Source organism: Ochotona princeps, chromosome 18 (assembly GCF_030435755.1).
Source record: "Ochotona princeps isolate mOchPri1 chromosome 18, mOchPri1.hap1, whole genome shotgun sequence".
In the NCBI taxonomy this organism is placed as follows: Eukaryota; Metazoa; Chordata; class Mammalia; order Lagomorpha; family Ochotonidae; genus Ochotona; species Ochotona princeps.
The window spans coordinates 2,495,428-2,515,745 of record NC_080849.1 but is presented as its reverse complement, the minus strand read 5'-3'; the positions used below and the strand labels follow the sequence as shown (position 1 = coordinate 2,515,745).

The 20,318-nt window shown below is 54.3% G+C and overlaps 1 protein-coding gene across 1 annotated transcript; it reads right to left on the bottom strand.

The window, feature by feature from the left end:
• Positions 1 to 13,228: 13,228 nt before the first annotated feature.
• Positions 13,229 to 19,733, bottom strand: PTGR3 (prostaglandin reductase 3). Its single transcript, XM_004579427.3, has 2 exons — positions 19,442 to 19,733; positions 13,229 to 14,393 (listed from the first exon to the last, which is right to left on the bottom strand). The coding sequence occupies exons 1-2, from the start codon at positions 19,648 to 19,650 to the stop codon at positions 13,466 to 13,468; spliced, it is 1,137 nt and encodes a 378-aa protein (XP_004579484.1). The 5' UTR covers positions 19,651 to 19,733; the 3' UTR covers positions 13,229 to 13,465.
• Between the last annotated feature and the right edge of the window lie 585 nt (positions 19,734 to 20,318).

The following is a 20,318-nucleotide window of genomic DNA, read 5'->3' as shown; positions in this document are numbered from 1 at the left end:
TCCCATGCAGGTGGCAGGGTATCTTCTGCAGTTTTCCCAGGCACATAAGCAGAGAGCTGGATTGGAAGTGGAGCAACCATGACATGGAATGCCACAATCACAGCCAGCCACCATGCCAGCCCCACTTTCCTTTATTTTTAAAGGGTACTTGACTTTTCAAAATGTTATTTCATGAGGAAGGCAAAAGGATGGAGGTGGACACGCAGATGATACAGAGGAAGAGAAATCTCCCATCGAAAGGCTGCCTTTCCCAATGCCTGCAACAGCCCGGACTGGGCTGCCTTTCCCAATGCCTGCAACAGCCCGACTGGGCTGGCCTGCAGCCAGGAAGCACGGAACCCATCTGGTCTGTGGGTTCGGGGTCTGGCCACCACAGTTACGGACGGCGAGAGGGAGCATGCCAGGCGTGAGTGTAGGTCGCTAAGGAAGTCTTCGCTGGTCACTCCCACTACACTCTGGGAGCTCCTGCACTGCGTGGCTGAAGTCAGGGGTTTTTAAACTCTCGTCCTCCCATCAGCTTGAGAGGCACACAGTACAAACTTTTCGCAGGCAGTACACAACTTAAAGCTTAAGTGGTGGGAGGCAAGGAGGTGAGGCATACGGAGCCTGGGGAGGAGGGGGCCCATGTCCGAGCTTTTAGTTGACCTTTTATTAACTCATCAAGCCTGCTCACAGTTTGGTGGCACCCCCCACAAGCACCTGCCGCCTCCCAGGAGTCACAGCAGCAGCAGCAGAGGGCTGGGGATGCCCAACGCATTAGGCTCGAGGAATTTTCAGAAGGTTAGACTGAAACCCAAACGACCAGAAGCATTTTAACCGATTCTGCTCAGTCCTATCTTCCTTTCTCTGTGTCAGCAGGCAATTATAGGAAGGAAAGTCTCTCAATTAATCTAAAATGACTCTTTCAACTGGCATGTAGTAAAAATTAAAACTGACAAGGAAGCATTGGTTATAACGGCAGCTTCTTTCTCAGGGCACCTAAGTTAGTAATGCGTCCTAATTGATTTACTTTCTTTATTCAGAGGCAGAAAAAGAGATATTTCATTCTCTACTTTGCTCCCCAGATGCCCACCACAACCAGGGCAGGTTAAACTGAAGCCAGGAGCCGGGAACTCAGTGTTACTCTCCCTCTGGTATCAGGGGCTCGGTACTTGAGCCCTCAGCACTGCCTCCCAGGGTGTGTGTCAGCAGAAAACTGGGATTGGACTCACAGCCCACCCTACAGCAATCTTTCAAACACCAGATCAAATGTGATTGACGGCAATGAATTACAGTCCCACGACCAAGGAACACCCGCGAGCACTCCGGGCACCTTCCGGGGTGGCCCAGTCTCCTGCAGTGTCCACTGGGGCCACAAGATGACCACGTACAGTGACCTGTGTATGTTGCTTGGTGTATCTTGTTTCACTTTCTGAATTGTTATATTTTGTGTACTCACATTTCAGAGTATATTTTATAAACAGCCTGTGATTGCATGTATTGAAATAGCTGGACGATTCTGGCCTGTTAGCCTGTACGTAAGTGGTTTACTTTGGGATATATTTGCATTTATCTTCAGTGGCCTGCTCTGCTGCCCGCACTTCCAGCCCACCGTTCGTCACTCACCCTGGCCTGAGCCTGGATCTTTCTCATCTGACTTGCCTAATTTTGGACTGAAGTGATATTTTTTTCTAACTTCATTTTTCCTTCTCTATTGCTTCTTTCAGTGAAACCCTAAAAGTCACATCTCTCTCTTGCTCTCTCTCTCTCTCTCTCTCTCTCTCATATTATCGAGTCGGCAGTTAAAGAATACCTTTGGTCTCCACTAGATAGTTCCAAGACTTCAAACATCTTAAATCTGTCTGTGCAGGCACAGATGTGAGTGGTCACTAACCCTAGGCACACTGCTGGCTTCACGTACTCATTTATCATTCATTACACTGAGGCACCTCCCATTGTGTTCTAACATCTCAAGCTTCCATATGGGGTGATACCCCTTCTCCTACAGCCCAATTTTTTTTTTTTTAAGGATTCAATGTCTTCTGGGGGTAGACTTGTTTGGATGTTTGAAATGACTCCCCCCCTCCTGTGTTCACCTTGGGGGCTGCTTCCCTGCATATGGACTGGTTTCAGAGCCGCAAAGGTGCTCTCCCTCATGGGCAGCATTGGAGGTCACCACCGAGGACCCAGCTTCAGGTCCATCCTGATTTTACTGATTGTTGTTTTACTCTTGGTTTCCGCATACACATTTCTTCGTGTGTGTCCTGCTTGGGCAGCCCTGTTCCTGGTCTTCCTGAAGTCCTGGATTGCTGCTTTTCCATCCATTCTGGAATACCCTGGACATGCCATTACTCCAGACAGCGCCTCTTTCACTTCCTCTGTCCCTCTTGCGAAACGGTGGTCAGAGCTGAGCTAGACTGTCCCACTCTTACCACCTCTTTCAACCTTTGTCCCAAATCTTCTTTCCATTCTCTCTGGCACTCTGTGATGCCTTTCATATGAGTTTCAGTTTATGAATTCTCTCTTCAGCCTCATCAGATGGGCAGTAAACAAGCACTAATAGAACTGTTAATTGCAGTTACTGTGTTTTTAAAAACTTCCTAAAATTGCACGTTCTTTTTAAATATTCAAGATCGCTTAATCCTTTTTTCCCTTGAAACTTTTCTTTTAGTGTAAGAAACATCACTTTAATTGTCTACATCTGTGAATTCCTGAGGACTCTGCTGGTTCTGGCCCACAACATCTGATTTTGTAGGCTTAGGTCTTCCCGCTGTGCTATACTCAGTTTCCTTGTGGGAATTCTCTGGGGTTGGAGGTGCTGGTGCATTCCTACGGGAGAGAACTTGCTTCCACAGTTACTCTGGGTGTGTTTGCACTGAGTGGCTATTGCACCAGTCCTATTAGTCGCATTCGAAGCTGGCTTATGGTAGCAGATCCCAGGGACTTTTCCATCCCCTTCCCACACGCATCTCCAAGCCCCAGCTTCTGCTCTGCTTGTCCTGCTGAGCTGTGGGAACTGAAGTGCCAGGCCCCATTGCTGGCCAGTGCTCCCAAGGGGAGGAACTTGGACTTGCTGCTCTTTCTGGGTTTTTCATTCTTGGTGGATTTGGGTGGATGCATTTTTTCTTTATCTTTTTGCAGACCTTAATGGTTTCAGATTTTAGAACATTTTTACCCAGCCCCAGCCCTCTGAGTTGGTTTTGGTGGGAGAGAGCTTGATGGTACTTATGTGACTGGGAACAGAACTCCCTCCTGACTCCCTCCTGTGTACATCCAGATAACTCCCTTGTTGCCCAGAACTGCCAACTAGTTAAGGCCAGGTAAAGCCTGGCACCACCTTGTTTTGAAAGTCTCTGAAATGGCGCTGCTTTCCCCCAGCTTCACATTACCTTGGATTTCTTGATTGAATAGAACCTATGGGTCACATGAGCCTAAGCTCACCAGGAATGCGTGCCAAAGGCACCAATGGCATGCCTGCACCCCTTGCATAGTGTTTGACTCGGGGCAGGAGACTCAGTCAGTGTGTGCCTGACTACCCATTGCTGCAAACCATGACAAATATTAGAAGCTGCCTAAATTGGCTCTGCTGAGAGTAAGACAGGAGTCAAGGAAAGTGTCCAGTGGCTCACAACGGCAATTGCTACTACCAGTACAGGGGCGTGCTGTGCGCCTCCGCCTGCAGACAGCCTCGCCGTTGTCCAGAGGGAGACCAGGCTGGCAGTGGCTCAGCCTGCGCCCACCACTCGATCCTGCTTCTGGCCGTTGTCCAATAAACGCCCTCTGCTTTAGTCCACTGCCTCTGCTTGGAGCTTGGGCTCTTGAGGAGCTGAACTGGCTGTACGCCAGCCAGGTGATGTGTAACCTACAACGCCTCCTTGGTGGCCAGGACCGCACTCTCACAGCTTTGGGCCATCCAGGACACACCACACGCTGATCACTAACAGCCATTTGCCTTGGCCTTCTGCCCAGTCAGCAATGAGCTCCTTTGTTCATTCAACAAACGCCCTGCGCTGTCTTCTGCACGCGGCAGGCACAGCCCACAAGGAAGCCAGTTCATTCCAAGTTGACCTGCCTGAGTTCCAGGAGCAGGACAGTGTTTTGTGGGCGTGGCATCCTCCCGCTGTGGGGAGTGAGCGGCACACGGGGTGCCCAGTGGACGATCCGGGAGGAAGGTCTCAGGCAACCATTCCAGGCGTGATGCTCAGGTTGGGGCCAGAGCGGCCGTCTGGGCTGACAGTTTCTCTTGGTGCTGCCCTCTCGTGGTCCCAGGGGAGCAGAGGCCCTGTGTGAGGGAGGCTGGAAGGCCAGTCCGGTCGTGTCAGAGCCACCACCCCCTCGTTTACAGGGCCTGAGCCGGGCATTGAGGGATGGGCGGCAGGCTGCTGAGATCCACCAGGCTCCTTCCGGCGGCTCCAGGGTTGGATTCGATATAAAATGCATGTTCCTGTTCACTGCCATTTATGTGTTAGTTATCATTAACAGCCATTATAATTTTTTCCCAGTGGCAATTACATTGATATTACTATATCTAAATCAAAGAGGACATTACAGCAATTACTGTCATAAGTTGATTGGGAACCACCTAATTTTTAAGTGACACTATTTTCTTATCACCCTGATAATTTTCCTTTGCAATAAATAACATGCCAAGAGAGTTGAGCAACCCGGAAGCGCAGGTAGTCCTGTTTGCAAGGAGAACCCAGCAGGCTCGCTTGTACGCCACTTGTCTTTTTTTTTTTTTTTTTAATAAACAAAAACATGTAGCTTCTCTTTTGTGTGAGAAGAATAAAATTAAGATCTGAATTCCTAGGGCTGGAAGGGATTTTTAACAGATTATGAAACCACCAGCTGACCCACACATGGGGGGAAGCAAGCAAGGGCTCAGTCTGAAGCGGATGAAGAGAGAGGGTTCTGCCGGCCTCTTGCCCCATCCAGGGGCTGCCAGCCAGGGCTCTGCTGTGGGCAGCTGCTGCTGGGAGGCCTCTGCCCGGGCCACACCAGCACCAGGACGCTGCTCCAGGGCCACAGGACTGTCTCCACACGCCTGCTGCCCCGTGCCTCCCACTTCCTGGAGGGGCTGGACCTCCCGAGGAGCCTCCACATGCAGCCAGGGATGGCTTCCCCTGCCCCACGATGTGCAGGCTCACCCTGAAGGGCCTGCCTCTGTAGCCTGGGCCCTCAGGAGTCTGCACCCCCAGGCCTCCCTTTCTGACCTGGTCCACCGCAGCAGCCTCATTCAGCAGAAGGGGCACTGTCCTCCCGCTGGCCTCTTGGAGCTCTCAGTATCCTGGTGAAGTTTTCTCTTCCCAGGTCCACATTCATGCACAGGTTCAACTCATTCACCCCCACCTGCTGGAAACCAGCAGGAACTGGGTCATCCCCAACCCGCTTCGCACCTCTAAGTCAGACCACATGAAAGCACCTGGGTGGGACCTGTCCTCAGGTCAGATATGCCTTCCTCTGGCCTTGGCGGCAGGTGTTAGAGTACCTGTGGCCTCCAAATCCACACTCAGGTTTAGGGCAGGGTGGAGGCCTCCCAAGTCCAGCACTGGGCCTTCCTGGGGGGCAGCACTGAGTCAGCAGAGCACACTGATGCCGAAGGATGCCACAGCTGCTGCCAGAGCCACCTGCCCACTTGCTGCCCCTTGCCTGAGCTCCGGTGGCTCAGATCCATGCCCTCGGCTTCCTAGACGAAGTCATAGGCAAAGAGCAGGCACAGAAGACCCACATGGCAGCTCTGAAGGTCTCATTTGCAACTGTAAGATGTGAGGTGGGCAGTGCCTGGACACTTGTGAGAGCAATGCCTGGGAGTTGCCAACTGGGGCTGTTGGTTCCGGTTTAAGACCAAGTGAAGTAAGCATGAGTTGAATGTTAACCAGCCAGTGCTGTGCTCTAGCCTGGCAAGGGCATGCTGGGAGGACAGAGGTAGTGGGGAGGCAGGAGTACGGACAGAACATGGGTGTAATGGAAGGTGCTAGACCAGGGGCCTGGCACAACGGCCCAGTGGCTAAATCCTCACCTTGCAAATGTCAGAATCCCATATGGGCGCTGGTATATACTCTGGCTGCTCCACTTCTGGATGGGAAACTCCCTGCTTGTGGCCTGGGAAAGCAGTAGAGGACAGCCCAAAACCTTGGGACCCTGTACCTGCATGGGAGACCTAGAAGAGGCTCCTGGCTCTTGGCTTCAGATTGGCTCAGCTCCAGCTATTATTGTAGCCACTTGTGGAATGAACCAGCAGATGAAAGATCTTTCTCTGTCTCTCCTTTGCTCTGTAAATCTGACTTTTCAATAAAAATAAATAAGTCTTTTTGTTTTGAATGTGGTATGACCATAGTACTTCTGGAGCCCATGGGGAAAGCAGGTGTCGGAGTGCGCAGACTTGGGGACTTGGGGTAGTAGGGATCCCCCAAAGACAAGCAAGAGATCAAGCTGTTGGCTCTCACTTCTTCTTGAGGCTTCCTCCCGCCATGCAGAGGCATTGGGGTGTCTGCCACTCCAAGGGCAAGCCTGGGCAGCCCTGAGAAGCCGATGTTCAGGAAGGTTGTCCTTCCCTCTGGGCCAAGTTCCCTTCCATCATGTCTGTTCTGGTTCCCTTTTCCTCCGCCACATCCTGTTTTCTGGGATTCACTCTCCCAGTGCCCACAACAGCCAGGACTGGGCCAAGCAGGAAGCAGGTGCTCACTCAGGGTTTCTCATGCGACTCGCAGCGATGCAGCCGCTTCGGAGTCCCCGCGGCTTCCCCAGATGTACATTTGCTGGGTGCTGGAATCTGGAGGGAAGCCGGGACTTGACCCTGTGGCTGCAACGTGGGCTGCAGGTGTCCCAAGGTGGTGTCTTAATTGCTGTGCCATATGCCCACTCCTGCAATTAGATTTTACTCACAACTTATGCCCTTAGCTTCTTCTTACCGAATGTCTTCTGGACTCTGCCCTGGACAGCTGGCTCTTGTCCCCAGCAGTGCAGCCCAACCACGAAGCCTGGGTATAGACGACGGATGCTCCCTCAGGAAGATCCCGGCCTGGGAACCTCTGAGCTGTCACTTAGCTGATTTTGAATGAAGACTACCTGGGCGGCCACAGGGCCACGCCATGTGGCCAGCCCCAAGGGTGGCATCGTTGTGATGTGCTTGTCTCCAGCAGGATCACAGTAAGGCACGTTGTGTGTGTGCTGCGGGTGGGAGACCACCGAGAGCCTGTGAGAAAATAGGGGTTTAGTTGAGGGCCCCGGGCCTGGCAATGACGGAGAAGGGAAACACCTTGGGGTCTTCAGGGCTTCGAGCTCTGCTTTTATTTGCAAAGGCCGGGCAGGTAGGGCCAGGCTGCTTCTCACTTTGGCTGCAGGCCCCTCCTGTCACCTCTCTGGACTTCCTTTGCATCCTGGAAGGTGTCACAGCTGAGTTCCTGCAGGGCCCGCTCATTTAAAGCAGCTGGAAATGGGGTTGTCAAAAGCTACCGTTTCCGTAGTTGCAGCCAACGCTGCTTTTTTGCAGTTCACACTCTGTGGCCTCCATCTGTGTTGCAGAGACTTGTGGGAATCTCTCTTGAGGCAGCCATCCTGGCGCCGTCCTGCTCCCAGCAGGGCCCGGGGCCAGCGGGCGCAGAGGGACTCACCGCTGTGGTGGCTTTGGGGCGATGCCTCTACTCGGAGAAGCACATCCCCTGGCGGGGACTCAGCCTCTGTTCAGTGATTCTGTGAACTTGGGCAGGTCTATGTTCCACCTCTAAAATGGGAATGCTTCACCTTCATCTGTTTAGTAGCAAAGAAATGGAGATGGTGACACTGGATGCCAAATTTGGGGGCCAGCCTTGGGGTCTGGCTGCTCTTGTCCAGGGTAGACAGTGGCTGGTCCAGTCATGTGGACCCCTGGCCTTCATGCGGAAGGTCGGCATGGAAGCCCTGGCTCCGGCCTGGCCCAGACAAGCTACTGTGGCCATTTGAGGTGTGAACCAGCTCAGTGAAAGACTTTGTATCTGTCACTGCCTTTCAGATAAACAACCCTTTAGAATATGTCACATTTCTAAGTCAGTCTGTGATGTTACAAAAAACACAAGTGCAAATGGAAACAACAATCTCTGATAACTGTTGCAAGGAGGGAGGGTGGTTCTTATGATTGGGGTGGGGCCAGGGCCCCTGAGCTCGGGCGCCGGCATATCTGGATGTAAGTGATTCTCCAAAAGTTACTTGGAGTAGGAACCCTCAAGGAGACAATTCAATTTCCAAATGTAAATTCCAGCACCCATCGGGAATGCAGCTGCCACCAGTCCCCGGTGAGCTGTGAGGTTTCCTACATCCCCTGATTGGCCTTGACACTGTTGCCATTCGTGTGAAGTGGTTTTTCAATGTTAAAAGAGGCTGTTTCTTACGGGAAAGGATTTGCTCGAGTAGAGTTGAAAGTTTACGCTTGTTATGCATGAGTTGGAGGGAAGGAAGACAGAAGTGACGGGAGACACAGGAGTGTTCAATGTCAGGAGGCTCTGACTGGCTTGTTTCTGGGCCTTAATTATGATCTGTCATTTGCACAGAGGACAAGGTTCCTGCCGCAGGGACGTGTTTCCCTACATGGGTCCCCTCCACCTTCTGCTTGCAGAGAGCCACTCCCTGGGGCCCTGCCAAGGCTGTGGGGTTCCCACGGAGCAGTGCGGATTCTGGATCCTGGGCCACCAACGCACGGATGCTTGTGGCTGGCCGTCTCCAGCTAGTGACAGGCGGGAGCGAGCAGGGGAGATCACTACGGAGCCCAGGCGCTCTGTACCTGTTTATCTGCTAGACAAGCCCACACTGGTGGGCAAGAAGACCTTCCTTGTACTCCTGGTGCTGTGGCAATGACTTGTGGGTGCTCAGCCTCTGCTTCACCGGTTTTCAGTGTGGTATTTAGATGGCGCAGAATCACACCAACGTGTGTGAGATGAGAGCTGAGTACACTTAATAGTCAGGACTGCAACAGGCTCTTGTTCTGGGTCTGCCATCTGCTTGTCCCTGCTGAGCTGGACACACCCGGGACCTGGCTGACAGCTCTAGGGAGCCACAGGGTGTCCCAGTGCACTCCATGGCCTCGGACAAAGCCCCCACTCTTTCTGGCCCCAGCTTCTACATCTGTCGAGTGAGTCCCCACTCACTGTGCCTTCTCCCAGTCTCTTTCCCACCTGCACCTCCTGCACACACGGGCGAGGATCCCTAGAGCTCGAACACACGGAGTGCCCAGGGCCAAGTATCACTCTTGGGGCATGCCCTCTGTCATCCATGGCCCGATAAAGCTGTCGCTGGGGCCAGATCCTGCACCGGCTCAGCTGTGGGGTATGGAGGCTAAGGCTTGCCAGCAGCTGAAGATGTGGGGGAGCACTTAGCTGGGCCCTCAAGCACAAACTCATCTTTCCTGTTGGACGCCACCACCCATCAGCCGGGTATGTTTCCTTTATTATTTTAATTTTGTGTTGGCAGCAAGGCACTGCCAGAGAGGGCCGTTCAAGGGAAACGCTGACTTCGGGGGGCTGTTCAAACCCTGCTTTTGGGCTCAGTGCCTCTCACGCAAAGCTCATATTGGCTTTCCCTAACGGGCCTCCTCGGTGCTCACGCTGCTGCGAGCAACAGGACCCCCACGCACTTCCCGAGCTCAGCCACGCCTCCTGGAGGCCCTGTGCTAGCGCCGAGGGCTAGGACCAGCTCCGCCAGGCCCTCCCGTTAAGGACGCCGGACAGGATCCACACTGGGCATTCTCATCCTGCTGCTGCGTCTTAACTGATTTGCTCTTACAGAAGATTCAAGCCCATAGTATTAAAATGCATTCCTAACTTGACTTTGAATATCAACTCTGCTTTCCACAATTACTTGACCTGATGGATACAAGTTGGCAAAGCAGTATTTGTGAAGTTTGTATCCTTTTTCCCCCCTAACCTGCCCAGGAGTGGGAGGAGGTAACATAATAAGGTCTAGCTACTAAGGTTCTAGGACCAGCAGGTACTAAAGAACTAGTAAACACAGAATTCAAAGTGCCCAAGGTCCCCGTTGCTCGAGGGGACAATTCAGCTGTGCACAATGACTGCTGAAACATGAGCCTGAATATTTAAACCTGGGCCTAAAGTAGGAGATTAGTTGTAGAAAAATTTGTTTCAAAATAAAAAGACCCCAAGCTGCAAAAATAACAATTATATCTTGCATTTTTGTGTCTTAAGTATCATAAAGAACAAAACATTTAGTGGAGCAAGAGTGTGGGAAGTAGAGAAGGCCTCCGGCCAGGCTGGCAAATGATCCAAGCTCCATAGCAGCTGGCCTTTTCCACTGCATTCACTGATAGCTGCACACTGCTCGCCTGATCTCATAGAATCTAAAATATGGCATTTATCCCACATGTGCATGTGGTAAAGTCATCAAGAGTATTTCTGTACCTAGCACTCCCACTCCATTTGAAAGGAAAACCTGGCTGCAGTAATTCATGCTAATTGAGGACTCCAGGAAGGGGTTAAAACATTAGCCAGGTACCCGTCGGGTGGTCATTATAAATGCTACCCAAATAAAAGCCAGAAACAGGAAACCAAAAAAACAGGTCCCCAAGGCAGGCATGTGTCTTAAATGATATCATTTGTCAAGTTTCCAGCACCTTGTGGTGGGGAACCCAGAAAGAATTCTGCTCTGAGAACATTACATCCTCATTAGCTGCCCAGTTCCTCAAGTCTACAGCCCAGGGTTTTTATTTTAATAAGCAGCAGCCACTTGTCACTGCACTTTCATTAGATAAATACGGGATGCAGTACTAACGACCACTTACGGAGGCCCTGCTCTGTGCGCCTGAGCCAGCGTGCTCAGGAAGGCACAGACCCATTTCTGGAGCTTAAGAGCGAAACTTGTGTGTTTCCCTGCAAAACCTCCCTTGGTTTGCGGCGTTTTCCTTTTAAAGGCTGAGGCTGTGTCAGCAGCAGAAGCCACCCTCCCAGGGAGCCAGGACAACACGGTGGGTATTTTTCACGTGGAAGGACTAGCACGGGGCCTCTGGGAAGGGCCGGCCCAGGCCTGGTTTTCCCCAGATGCAGGGTCCTTTCCCAACTGCCCCGCTGGTGACCCGAGGCTCAGCGTGCTGGGAAGGCCACCCTGAGAAGGGAGGAATAATTCATTTGCTGTGATTGTTCTACCCTGGCCCCTTCTCTAAAACAAAGACTGACAATGGCCTTGAATTATGGATGTACTTTTTGTGATATGTAATACAGTTCAGAAGAAAGGTGTTGAAACCACAGCGTCATTTCACCTCCCATTAGAGGCCGGTCTTGAACAATAATCCCAGAAGACGAAACTGACGTTGAACTATGACCCTCAATTTACAAATCATTTTTCAAAAAAAGCAAAGCAAAAAAAAAAAAAGCTTAAACATATTTTTGGCATTATCTGAATGGGCGGAATCTTTCATGCCTGTTTTCTAAGAATAAATGGAAACAGCGTGCCTCGTGGGTTTTCAGTTTGGGGAACAGAAGGTCTTCAGATTCCATTTCATTTTAAACCTGGGTGTTTGAATTTTATTTTTGCATAGCTGAATTCAGTATACTCCCCTCAAAACATAATAAATTTCCATTCCGTAGCTTAAGGGATCCATCAGTTAAAACGTGGGTCTTTCATCTTTATTACCCTCCCATTAAAATGAAAGAAACCGGGACTCACTTCAGTTTAGAAGAAGCAATTTAGCTGGTAATATCCTTCGGCCCGAAGTCCTCACCCAGGCACCAAGTGCGTTACGGCTTAGATTTCTCACATCTACTTGTGCAAAGAAGCCACGGAGCCACTCAGACATACACTATGCTAAATTTAATAATATTCTTTGATTCGATTATTTTATTACGCCGTTTTCCCATTACCAGTCATTTCCTGGGCACAGCTCCATTCTTAAAACCCGGGCCTCCTGCGCTCCCCACCCCTTTGTTTGTCTGCGGCTCTCCAAGGGAGGCACGGCCGCTCTTCCTTCTGCTACAGCTGTTAGGGCTGAAGGGGACAGATTCATAACGGAGCCCCACGTCGGACGGCGCGTTCCTGTGCCCCGCACCAGTACCCTTCGCCATCATGAGGACACAAAGAGCCTCGCATCAGCCGCTCCCCTTCTCCATAACTCAGAGGCGTCACAGCGGCAATAGCCTCTGGTGCTATTTGTCTTTAGTGCAGTTGTGACACTCCGGCACGATCCATAATTTGGCAGCTATTTACCGTGACATTTCCTTCAGTGCAGCCATTATTTGGTTCCATTTACCATATAAATTGTATTGTTGTGCACGCATGCTAGCAGCGACGTTAGGTACCTGAAAATGAGTAAATCTTGTAAAATAGATACTAACGGGCTCTCCGGCAGGAGGAGTCCCCTGCTTCTCAGCTGGAAGGAGGAAAAATTAAACACACGCCCAAGTTCCTGGAGCCCCTTTGATTGCACGCCTATTTATTGAGCACATCAGAGAACTGAACTCAGAAACAAAAAATCAACCAGGCCTCACCCTCAGCCAGCAAGGTACTGTGGGATTTCAACTCAGCTCTGGCTTCTGGGGCACAGGGGGTCGCCTGTGGGTGCACAGGCCGGCCCAAACATCGGCTTGGGACATTCGGCCAGGGGCAGGAGCAGCATGTCAGCCATGAGCCCACATGGAGAAGTGAAATGAGCCCCCAGCTAGGCTGCCTGTGCCCCTACCACCGCGCACGGAATGCCCACTTCCACAGTCTGGACTTTGGGGCACTGTGTGCTGCAGGGTAACCCTGCAGTGGCCACAGAGGCGATCTCCTGGGGCCCACCCAGAGCTTCAAGAGCCATGCACAGCTCATCTCGCCAAGTCCCCTGACTGCTGAGGTTAACTTTCTACAAACCCACTCTCCACAGGGGAATTTTCCATCCTCCACGAGCGTTCACGGCAAGATGGTAGGCAAAAGCCACAGATTCCGGGCCGCTACTGGAAACTACACCTGCGCATAGGGAATCGAATTTCTAACAACACAGTAACATAGCAGGCGAGGGAGTCTCATGCTTTTATTCAGCCAGGGAAGGAGGCAGCGAGGCACCGGGCAGAGCCTGGCTGTGGCCGAAGCCTGCTCCGCCTCTCGGGCACTGCCTGTGAGCACACTCCCTGAAAAGGGAGAAGTCCTGAGCCACTCCAGGACCAATCCTGATGTCTCAGCAGGCTAACGACACACTGCTTCGATCAGCTCTTACATCAGGAATTAATTCACTCCCCTGGAACAATAAAATCTGGAATGAGATCGTCCATGAGTAAAGAATTCAATGTAAACGTTTTATCTCTTAGCCATCGAGGGAAGTTTTATTAGCATATTTTTTTTTTAACCAAAGAAGGAGCAAAAAAAGAGGAGGGAAAGGGGGTGGGGAGTGAGAGAAAGAGAAAGCTATTCATTGGCACCTTACTTTTGTTTAAGAAAGCTTATTTCCATCATGAAGTATAAATGCAACGACGTGAGTATACTGAGGTGTACAGCCCTGTTGTACTCACAGCTTTGGGCCTTCGTTGTACTTTTACAACTTACTGTGGACAGAGCGAGGCAGCTCAACTACAATCTTGCCGGAGTTTCGTCCCAGGTACATATAGTCCACCGCACGGAACACCGAGTCCAGGCCTACAAACCTGCCCCCAGGGGACAGTTCTCCTAGGTCCACCTTGCAGACCAGCTCTCCGCTGTCCAGCGCCTTGAGCAGGTGGCCCATGGAGGCCTGAAACTGGGAGAGGTGATGGTTCAGGAAGAAGCCGTGGATGCTGGCTGATTTCCTGAGCAGCGTGACCGGCAGAATCCCCGCTTTCTTCACAGGCACCATGCCGGTGGGACTCTGGTAGCCGGAGATGAAACCGATGACAATCAAGCGGCCCTTGGTGGCCAGGGCGCCCACAGCCACGTCAAACAGGGCTCCCCCGACTGACTCGTAGACCACATCTACTCCTGTGGGGTACTCGCGCTTGAGGACGGAGGCCACGGGCTCAACATTGTAGTTGATGGGCCGGTCGCAGCCCAGGGACCTCAGGAAGGCGGCCTTCTCGTCCGAAGAACAGGTGCCAATGACGTGGCACTGGGCCCTCTTTGCAAGCTGCACTGCGAACTGGCCTGTGCCGCCTGCGGCTGCCGTCACCAAAACTTTCTTCCCTGGGGACAGGGCCCCCAGCTCCTTCAGGCTGATGTACGCGGTGGTGCCGCTCACCAGGAGGGTGAGGTATTCAGGTTGTACAGAAGGCACTGCGGTGGCCATGCTGGCGGGCACCACTGTGTACTCAGCAAAGGAGCCTGGCGCCATGTAAGCCACGGGCTGGCCAACTGTGAAGCTGGTGCTGGCAGACAGGCCTAGGGCCACCACCTCCCCGAGGCCCTCAAAGCCTACGTTGAAGGGAGGTTGCACAGAGGGGTCGTAGCGGCCGGCAGAGTAGTTGATGTCGGAGGCATTTACACCCACGAATCTGGAAGGAAACAAACACAGCCGCTGAGATGCCCCTGCCGAAAGCCCTCACTCTGCGCAAGCCTGGTGACCTGACACGTTCCGACAGAATGCAAAAGAACATTCCTCCTGCTGCCCTGAGAGGGAAAAAGAGAAAGAGTAATGAAACCGTGTTGGTTCCACCTGGATCTGGCCTCGGAGTTAGGTGTACTTGCTTCTCATCAGTTGCACGGTCGTTTGGTACCACACGGACCACAGTTATTTCATTGCCGTCCTCTTTCGCAAGGAGAAACGGTGAGAGAAGTCAGGAAGGCCTCATCAAATATAAACTTTCACTGCAACCCTGACTTAGAAATTAACTGGCCTCTTAACAAAGATGTTAAGCACAACACTGGGGTAAAATATATCCCCCCGAAGTAGGCTGGTATTGATTCTGGCAACAATTTAACACTTGAGATAATAACAGCAATGACAATGATATTAAAGACTGATGCGGTGTGGAGGGTCAGGGCCACTACATGTGGCTGCAGGGGTGGCGGGACTGCCAGGAGGGAGGGTGCCTCCAGCGAATGAGCTCTCGGATGGAGACATGTCCACCTTGAACCGCGCATGCTGCTAAACTGAGCAGAAATGGGACTGAGTGGAGCTATGGCTCCGGCAACCTCTTCGGGACCTTTCCAGTTGAAAAGCAAGGCAGGCCGGGAGCGTGCTTTCCCTCCACAAGAAACAGGACAGAGCCTGACTGGCACCAGACATTTTAATTTGAGTTTCTGCAGTGGCCCACACTGCCAGGCCAGCAGCAACTCGTCCTCAGCTCCCATCCCTCAGAGCAGATGGCCCGTGCACGTGAGGACGCCCAAGAGGGATCCCTCAAAATGTCATTTTCCCATCTAAGGTCCTAAGACAGTGGCACGTGGGGGCTGGAGCAAGGCTGTGAAGTAGATTATTCCTACTATTGGTTTAGCTCTACAAGCCGAGGCTGCACAGGGAGGATGCACTCTCCCTGCCCGTGAGCTGCACCAGGCGCAGTGACTGCTCCCTGTGCAATCCGCCCCTTCCAAGGTCAAGAGCGCTTCCTAAGCCAGCAGTCACAGCCTCCAAAACCAGCTGGCCCCCCTGACCACCAGAGGGAGAGGCCTTTTCCCTGGTTTCTCACTTGGCCTTGCAGAGACTCTATTTTTAGAAAAGGGTGGAGGCCTGCCATCTTTTCCTCTGAGTTGACACAGTTCTCAAGGCCTGGTCTTCCAAGGCCTGGCTTCCTGGGAGCCTGTTAGAGCCAGCTGCAGTGAAGCTCTTAGAAGGAAGACCTGGTGGGAGCCCTGGAAGGCCAGCTGGGGGCTGGTCTGATCCTCTGGCTCCAAGGCCCATGTTAACCCTTCCCATGCCTTGTCCCATCAAGCTGGTTCCCTGGTGGTGGCTGGTGTTGGGCAGGGAGCCTGCTACGCAGCCGGAGGGGGGGGGTCTTCCCACCACCCTCTGGCAGGCAGGGGCTGGGGTTGCCACTCATTTCCTGAGAGTGGGGACAGCTCCCCAGGGTTGCTCCCCAGCAGGTGCTGGGATGGCTGGGGAAGCACAGCCCAGCCAAGACACCCAGGGGCATCTTCTGGACTGGTTCAAGGACTCCATCTGAGCTGTTCTGCGGCCTTTCCATGCCACTGACCTGAAGTCGGCGGGGTTGATTCTAGAATGGCAAGGCCATCTCCCAGGTCTGCCAGTCTCAGCTTCCCAGGATGGGCACGGGATTTGTAGCGCATTCCCAGCCCGTGCCCCTAGTCGCTGCGCTGGCCATGGAGCTCTGCCAGGGGCTGCTCAGTGCTTCCAGGGCGCGTGCACGGCGCAGGCAGCGGCCAGACTCTGACCTTGGCCTCTCCTAGGCTCCCCCGCTCTGCCCCGCCTTCCCGCAAGTGGTGGTTGGAGGAGGCTGCTCGGCCAGGGTGCCGGACCTCTCTGGCTCAACCGCCCAGGACTCACGCCTCCACTCTTACCTGGCTCCGAAGAGGCTGCACTGGGGCCAGGAGCGCGTGCGCCTTGCACTCCACGGGAAGCAAGTTCAAGAGCAGCGGGCGCGGAGGGTTAGGGGCACAGGTCTGGAGCTTGAGCCCCGGAGGGACAGAAGAGACAGCTGAGTGTCTGGAGACCACCCCTGAACCCCTTCTAACTGGAAATACGTGCCTGCGAGTGCAGGTCGCTGGCGACCCTACGGGAGGCTCACTCAGACCAAGAACTCCAGGGAAAAAGAGGGCTTCTGCGGAAGCCCGCCCCATCCCCGTGCCAGCCGGGGGGTGGTGGCCGGTTTATTTACACAGAGGGACAGGAGGAGCCCCCACCCCCGTTTCACCATGGGACGGCCCCTGCAAACCCGAGGGCAGCGCTTCCCGCGCAACCAAAATCAAACCCGCTTGGCTCAGGCAGCAAAAAGCCCTGAACAACCAGGGAGGATTCGCAGACCTGGGCCCGGACTTTCCTCTTCGACAAGAGGAGGATCAACAAGAAGAGAGGGGGAAAAAAAAAAAAGAAAAAGAAAAAGCCAAGACCTCGGGACCCCGGGCCTGGATAGTCAGCAGAAACCTTGGTGCCTGGTCCTGAGCAACTAACACTTCATCACCGCCGCCTCCCCATCCCCCTCTGCTTCAGCCCGCAAACTCTGTGCTCCATTATCTTAACCCGCAGCAGAAAATCATTGAAAATAATCGGGAACGAAATCATCTATCACCCTCTTACGAAAAAGGTAACCAGAGCGCATGGACACACTTGCCCCCAGCTGTCTTCCTCCCTTTCTTTCTCTTCCCGGGGGCGGGGAGAGGTGAGACCAGGGACCGGCTTCACAGCTCTGGGACTTGGCTTGCCTAAATGCTGGCTTTGGGCGTCCCAAGTCTAGCGTAGAAGCCTTCCTCTTGTGAATGGAGAATGCTTTTGCTGTTAGGATGGAGGGAGGCAGTGTGTGCCAGAAGGACCAGGCAGAGCACAAACAGCGCCTCTGCCCACGAGCGGCTTCCTGCTGCCACCACTCATTCCAGGGCAGGTTTTGTTATGATAAACATGAGAGGCGTTTATACAACATTTTAATAATTAACACTGCTTACAGTGAACTTTGGTCTGGGATTAAAATGAACAGACCTTCAGTGAATTATTAAATCTGTATTTCTAAAAAAAAAGTATCAGCAGAATGCCTCATCTACTGACAACGTGCCTTTGGCGCGGAGGTTTTCCAGCCGTGCCACGTTCCAGTTGCAGGCTCTGTCCGCTTTCTGTTTCCGATCCAAGCAAACTTGGAGGAAGTTGTGCACAGGAGCCTTCTGCTTCTAGTGTAGGGATTTGTGGCACAGAAGGAACCGATTTAAAAAAAAAAAAAAAACTGCTCGGCTCTTGAAGCAACCCAAACCCCAAACCAAGGTGCTCAGCACCGGGGTGCGCCCCAGTGCAAGGATCCCTGAATTCCCATCAGAGGGCCACCGGGAAGGGAATAAGGAAGGGGCGCCTGCCACAGCAGGAAGTGAAGGGGAGCTGGAAAGCTGAATAGAAAATGCAGGTGGACTCCAGCCCGCAGCCAGCCTCCAGCACGGATAACGCTGCAGCTCGGTTTGCCAACTGGGCGTCTGCTTCTCCCCACCCAAAACCGGGTCCGAAATGGGATTTCTTAGGCGTGGTTGTGTGTGTATTTACTTTGGTGTTCATGGTCAATAGTACACTTGGATCAGACAGAGAGAGAGAGAAAAAAAATACAGGGCCCGGGTGGAACTATTCTCCTGCTCAAGTTTGTTTGGAACGCTTTCAGTCTAGAGGCCCCTCCGGCTAGTGCGAACAGGCCCTTCAGGGGCGCTTCAGGCAAACAAACTCGCCCATCTCCCCACCTTGGCAGGGTGACAGCCTCGCAGCCTTTGATCTCGGCCAAGGACACACACCCCTCACCACTTCCACCTCCAAGTAAGGCAAACCTACCCCCACCCTCCACTCAATCCCACCCCACGCTCAATCAGCAAGTTTCCAACAGGTTTCCCAAAGTTTTCCCTCCTGAGCTGCTGCTTCCCACTTTATAGTTTGGTCTGGAGGCTGGCAGCTATCTCCAGTGGACCCTAGAGCTGCTGCCCCTGGCCACTGGGGCAGGGTGCTGGCTGGGCACCTACACACAGTCCTTTCCAGCAGTTTACAAGGTTTGCACAACCAGAGTCCCAAACGGCTACCGCTACCTTTCAGGCAGCATAAGATGGGGCTGAGCAGCCGCGCCTGCCAGCGCCCGGCAGCCAGAGACCCACGGAGCTCCCAGAAAAGTCGCTCCTTCCTGTTGCTTCAACACCCGCTGAGATTGGAGAGGCGGAAATGCACCAAGGCGGGGCTTGTGGTGGTGCAAAAGACCATTGTAAGGTCTGGCGACCAACGAACCGACCACCCGAAAACACGCAGGCAAAGGCAGCTGTGTATCAACCCCGGCCCTGGCCCAGCTGCCCAGGACGCGCTCCGCGCTACTGTGGAACACCCAGGACAGGCAGCACACACACACACAACAAGTACACAGCAGCCCTGACGCCATGCAGGCGGCCCCGCCGAGCACACCCACACCCAAGCCAAGGTTCGGCCACTACACGCGGCGGCTAAGCTGGAGGGGCCAGCCAAGTCCCTTGCCTTCTTTCACCAAAGCACGTTTACCTAAATGTCACAGCCTGGGTCCCAAGGGCTCCTGATCCACCCGACAGATTGTCAACGCAGGAACCGTGGGTGCGTGTGGGTGGGCAGGGCGGGGAGCCTACCCTTCTGGGTCCCGTCGGTTTTATTTCGGGAGCAGGAGGGGGAGGAGGGAGGGCTGGGGGGAGGGGAGGGGAATCCCAAATTAAAATTACCCTCGCTTATGAGGACTTTCCCTGGCGTGGGGATATTCACACCAGTCACAGTCACATTGCGCTCGCCTTCGCCAGATGGCGGCGGGTTGAACTTGGCGGGGATCTGGCCAAGTCGGGCTGTGTGCGCCCGAGTGCGCCGGAGGCGGGCAGGCCAGGGACAACCGGGAGCAGCACGGCGCGGGTCGGGCCGGAACAGAGGAAGGGCGGGGAGTGGGGGGAGGCGCGCCGAGCTCACCGGTTCCGAACGAGGAGGTCTCCGTCCCCAGGGAGCGGCACCGGGCAGTCCCGGAGCAGGGTGACGGCCTCCCGGAAGCTGGGGCTCAGCTGGGTGGCCACCAGCTTCTGCATGGTTGTGGGGATGGCGGAGCCCTGGAAGTCCAGAAAGTGGCGGGCGTACGACATGTCCACGATGGTTCGCACCCCGGCGGGCGCCAGCCGCAGCATGGCCCGAGCGCTCTCTGCGCTGCGCCTGGCTGGCGTGGCGACCAGCGCGGGCCGCTGGGCTCGGCGCCGCCGGGCGGGCAGGCGGGCGGGCAGGCGGGCAGGCTGGCGGGCGGGTCCGCCCCTCCTCTGGCCGGCGCCCTCCCCTTCTCCCCCCTGCGCGCGACGCCCGGCTCCCCGCCCCCAGCCCAGCGCGCGCGGCGCCCGACTCCGGCGCAGCCTCCGCGGCTGCGGGGCCAGCTGCCCGCGGGGTCCGGCCCGTGGCCCGCTGCCGGCCGGGCCGCTGCTCCTTTAATCTTTTTTTGTTTTGGTTTGAATCTGCTCGGTGCAGACTGGCCAAGGATCCTCCCGCCCTCCCCCTTCCTCCCGGAGCGGGAGAAACACCGGATATCCCCACCTCCCCCACGCTCCCGGATTTGACTCCTCCGGGGCGGGCGGTGTGTGTGGGGGGGTGTGTGTGTGTGTCGCGAAGGGGGTGCGGGTGCCTGGCCAGGACACCCGCGTGTCCCGCGCCCGCCGCGGCCGGCAGCGGGCCGCAGCCCCGAGCGTCCCAGAGCGGCGCGCCGCAGCGCCGGGCGGCCGGCGTAGGCGCCTCCCCTTCCCGTGCGAAGCGTTCACTTCCTTGCAAGGTGGTACGAATCAACCCCGAGCGCGGCCGGGGCGGCGGGGCA

What these genes read in the sequence shown, in the direction of transcription:
- PTGR3 (XM_004579427.3), bottom strand. Translation starts at nt 19,650, where the DNA reads ATGCTGCGGCTGGCGCCCGCCGGGGTGCGAACCATCGTGGACATGTCG. An exon ending in GACCTCCTCGTTCGGAACCG is followed by an intron (nt 14,394 to 19,441) that starts GTGAGCTCGGCG and finishes GTTTCCTTCCAG; the next exon opens with ATTCGTGGGTGTAAATGCCT.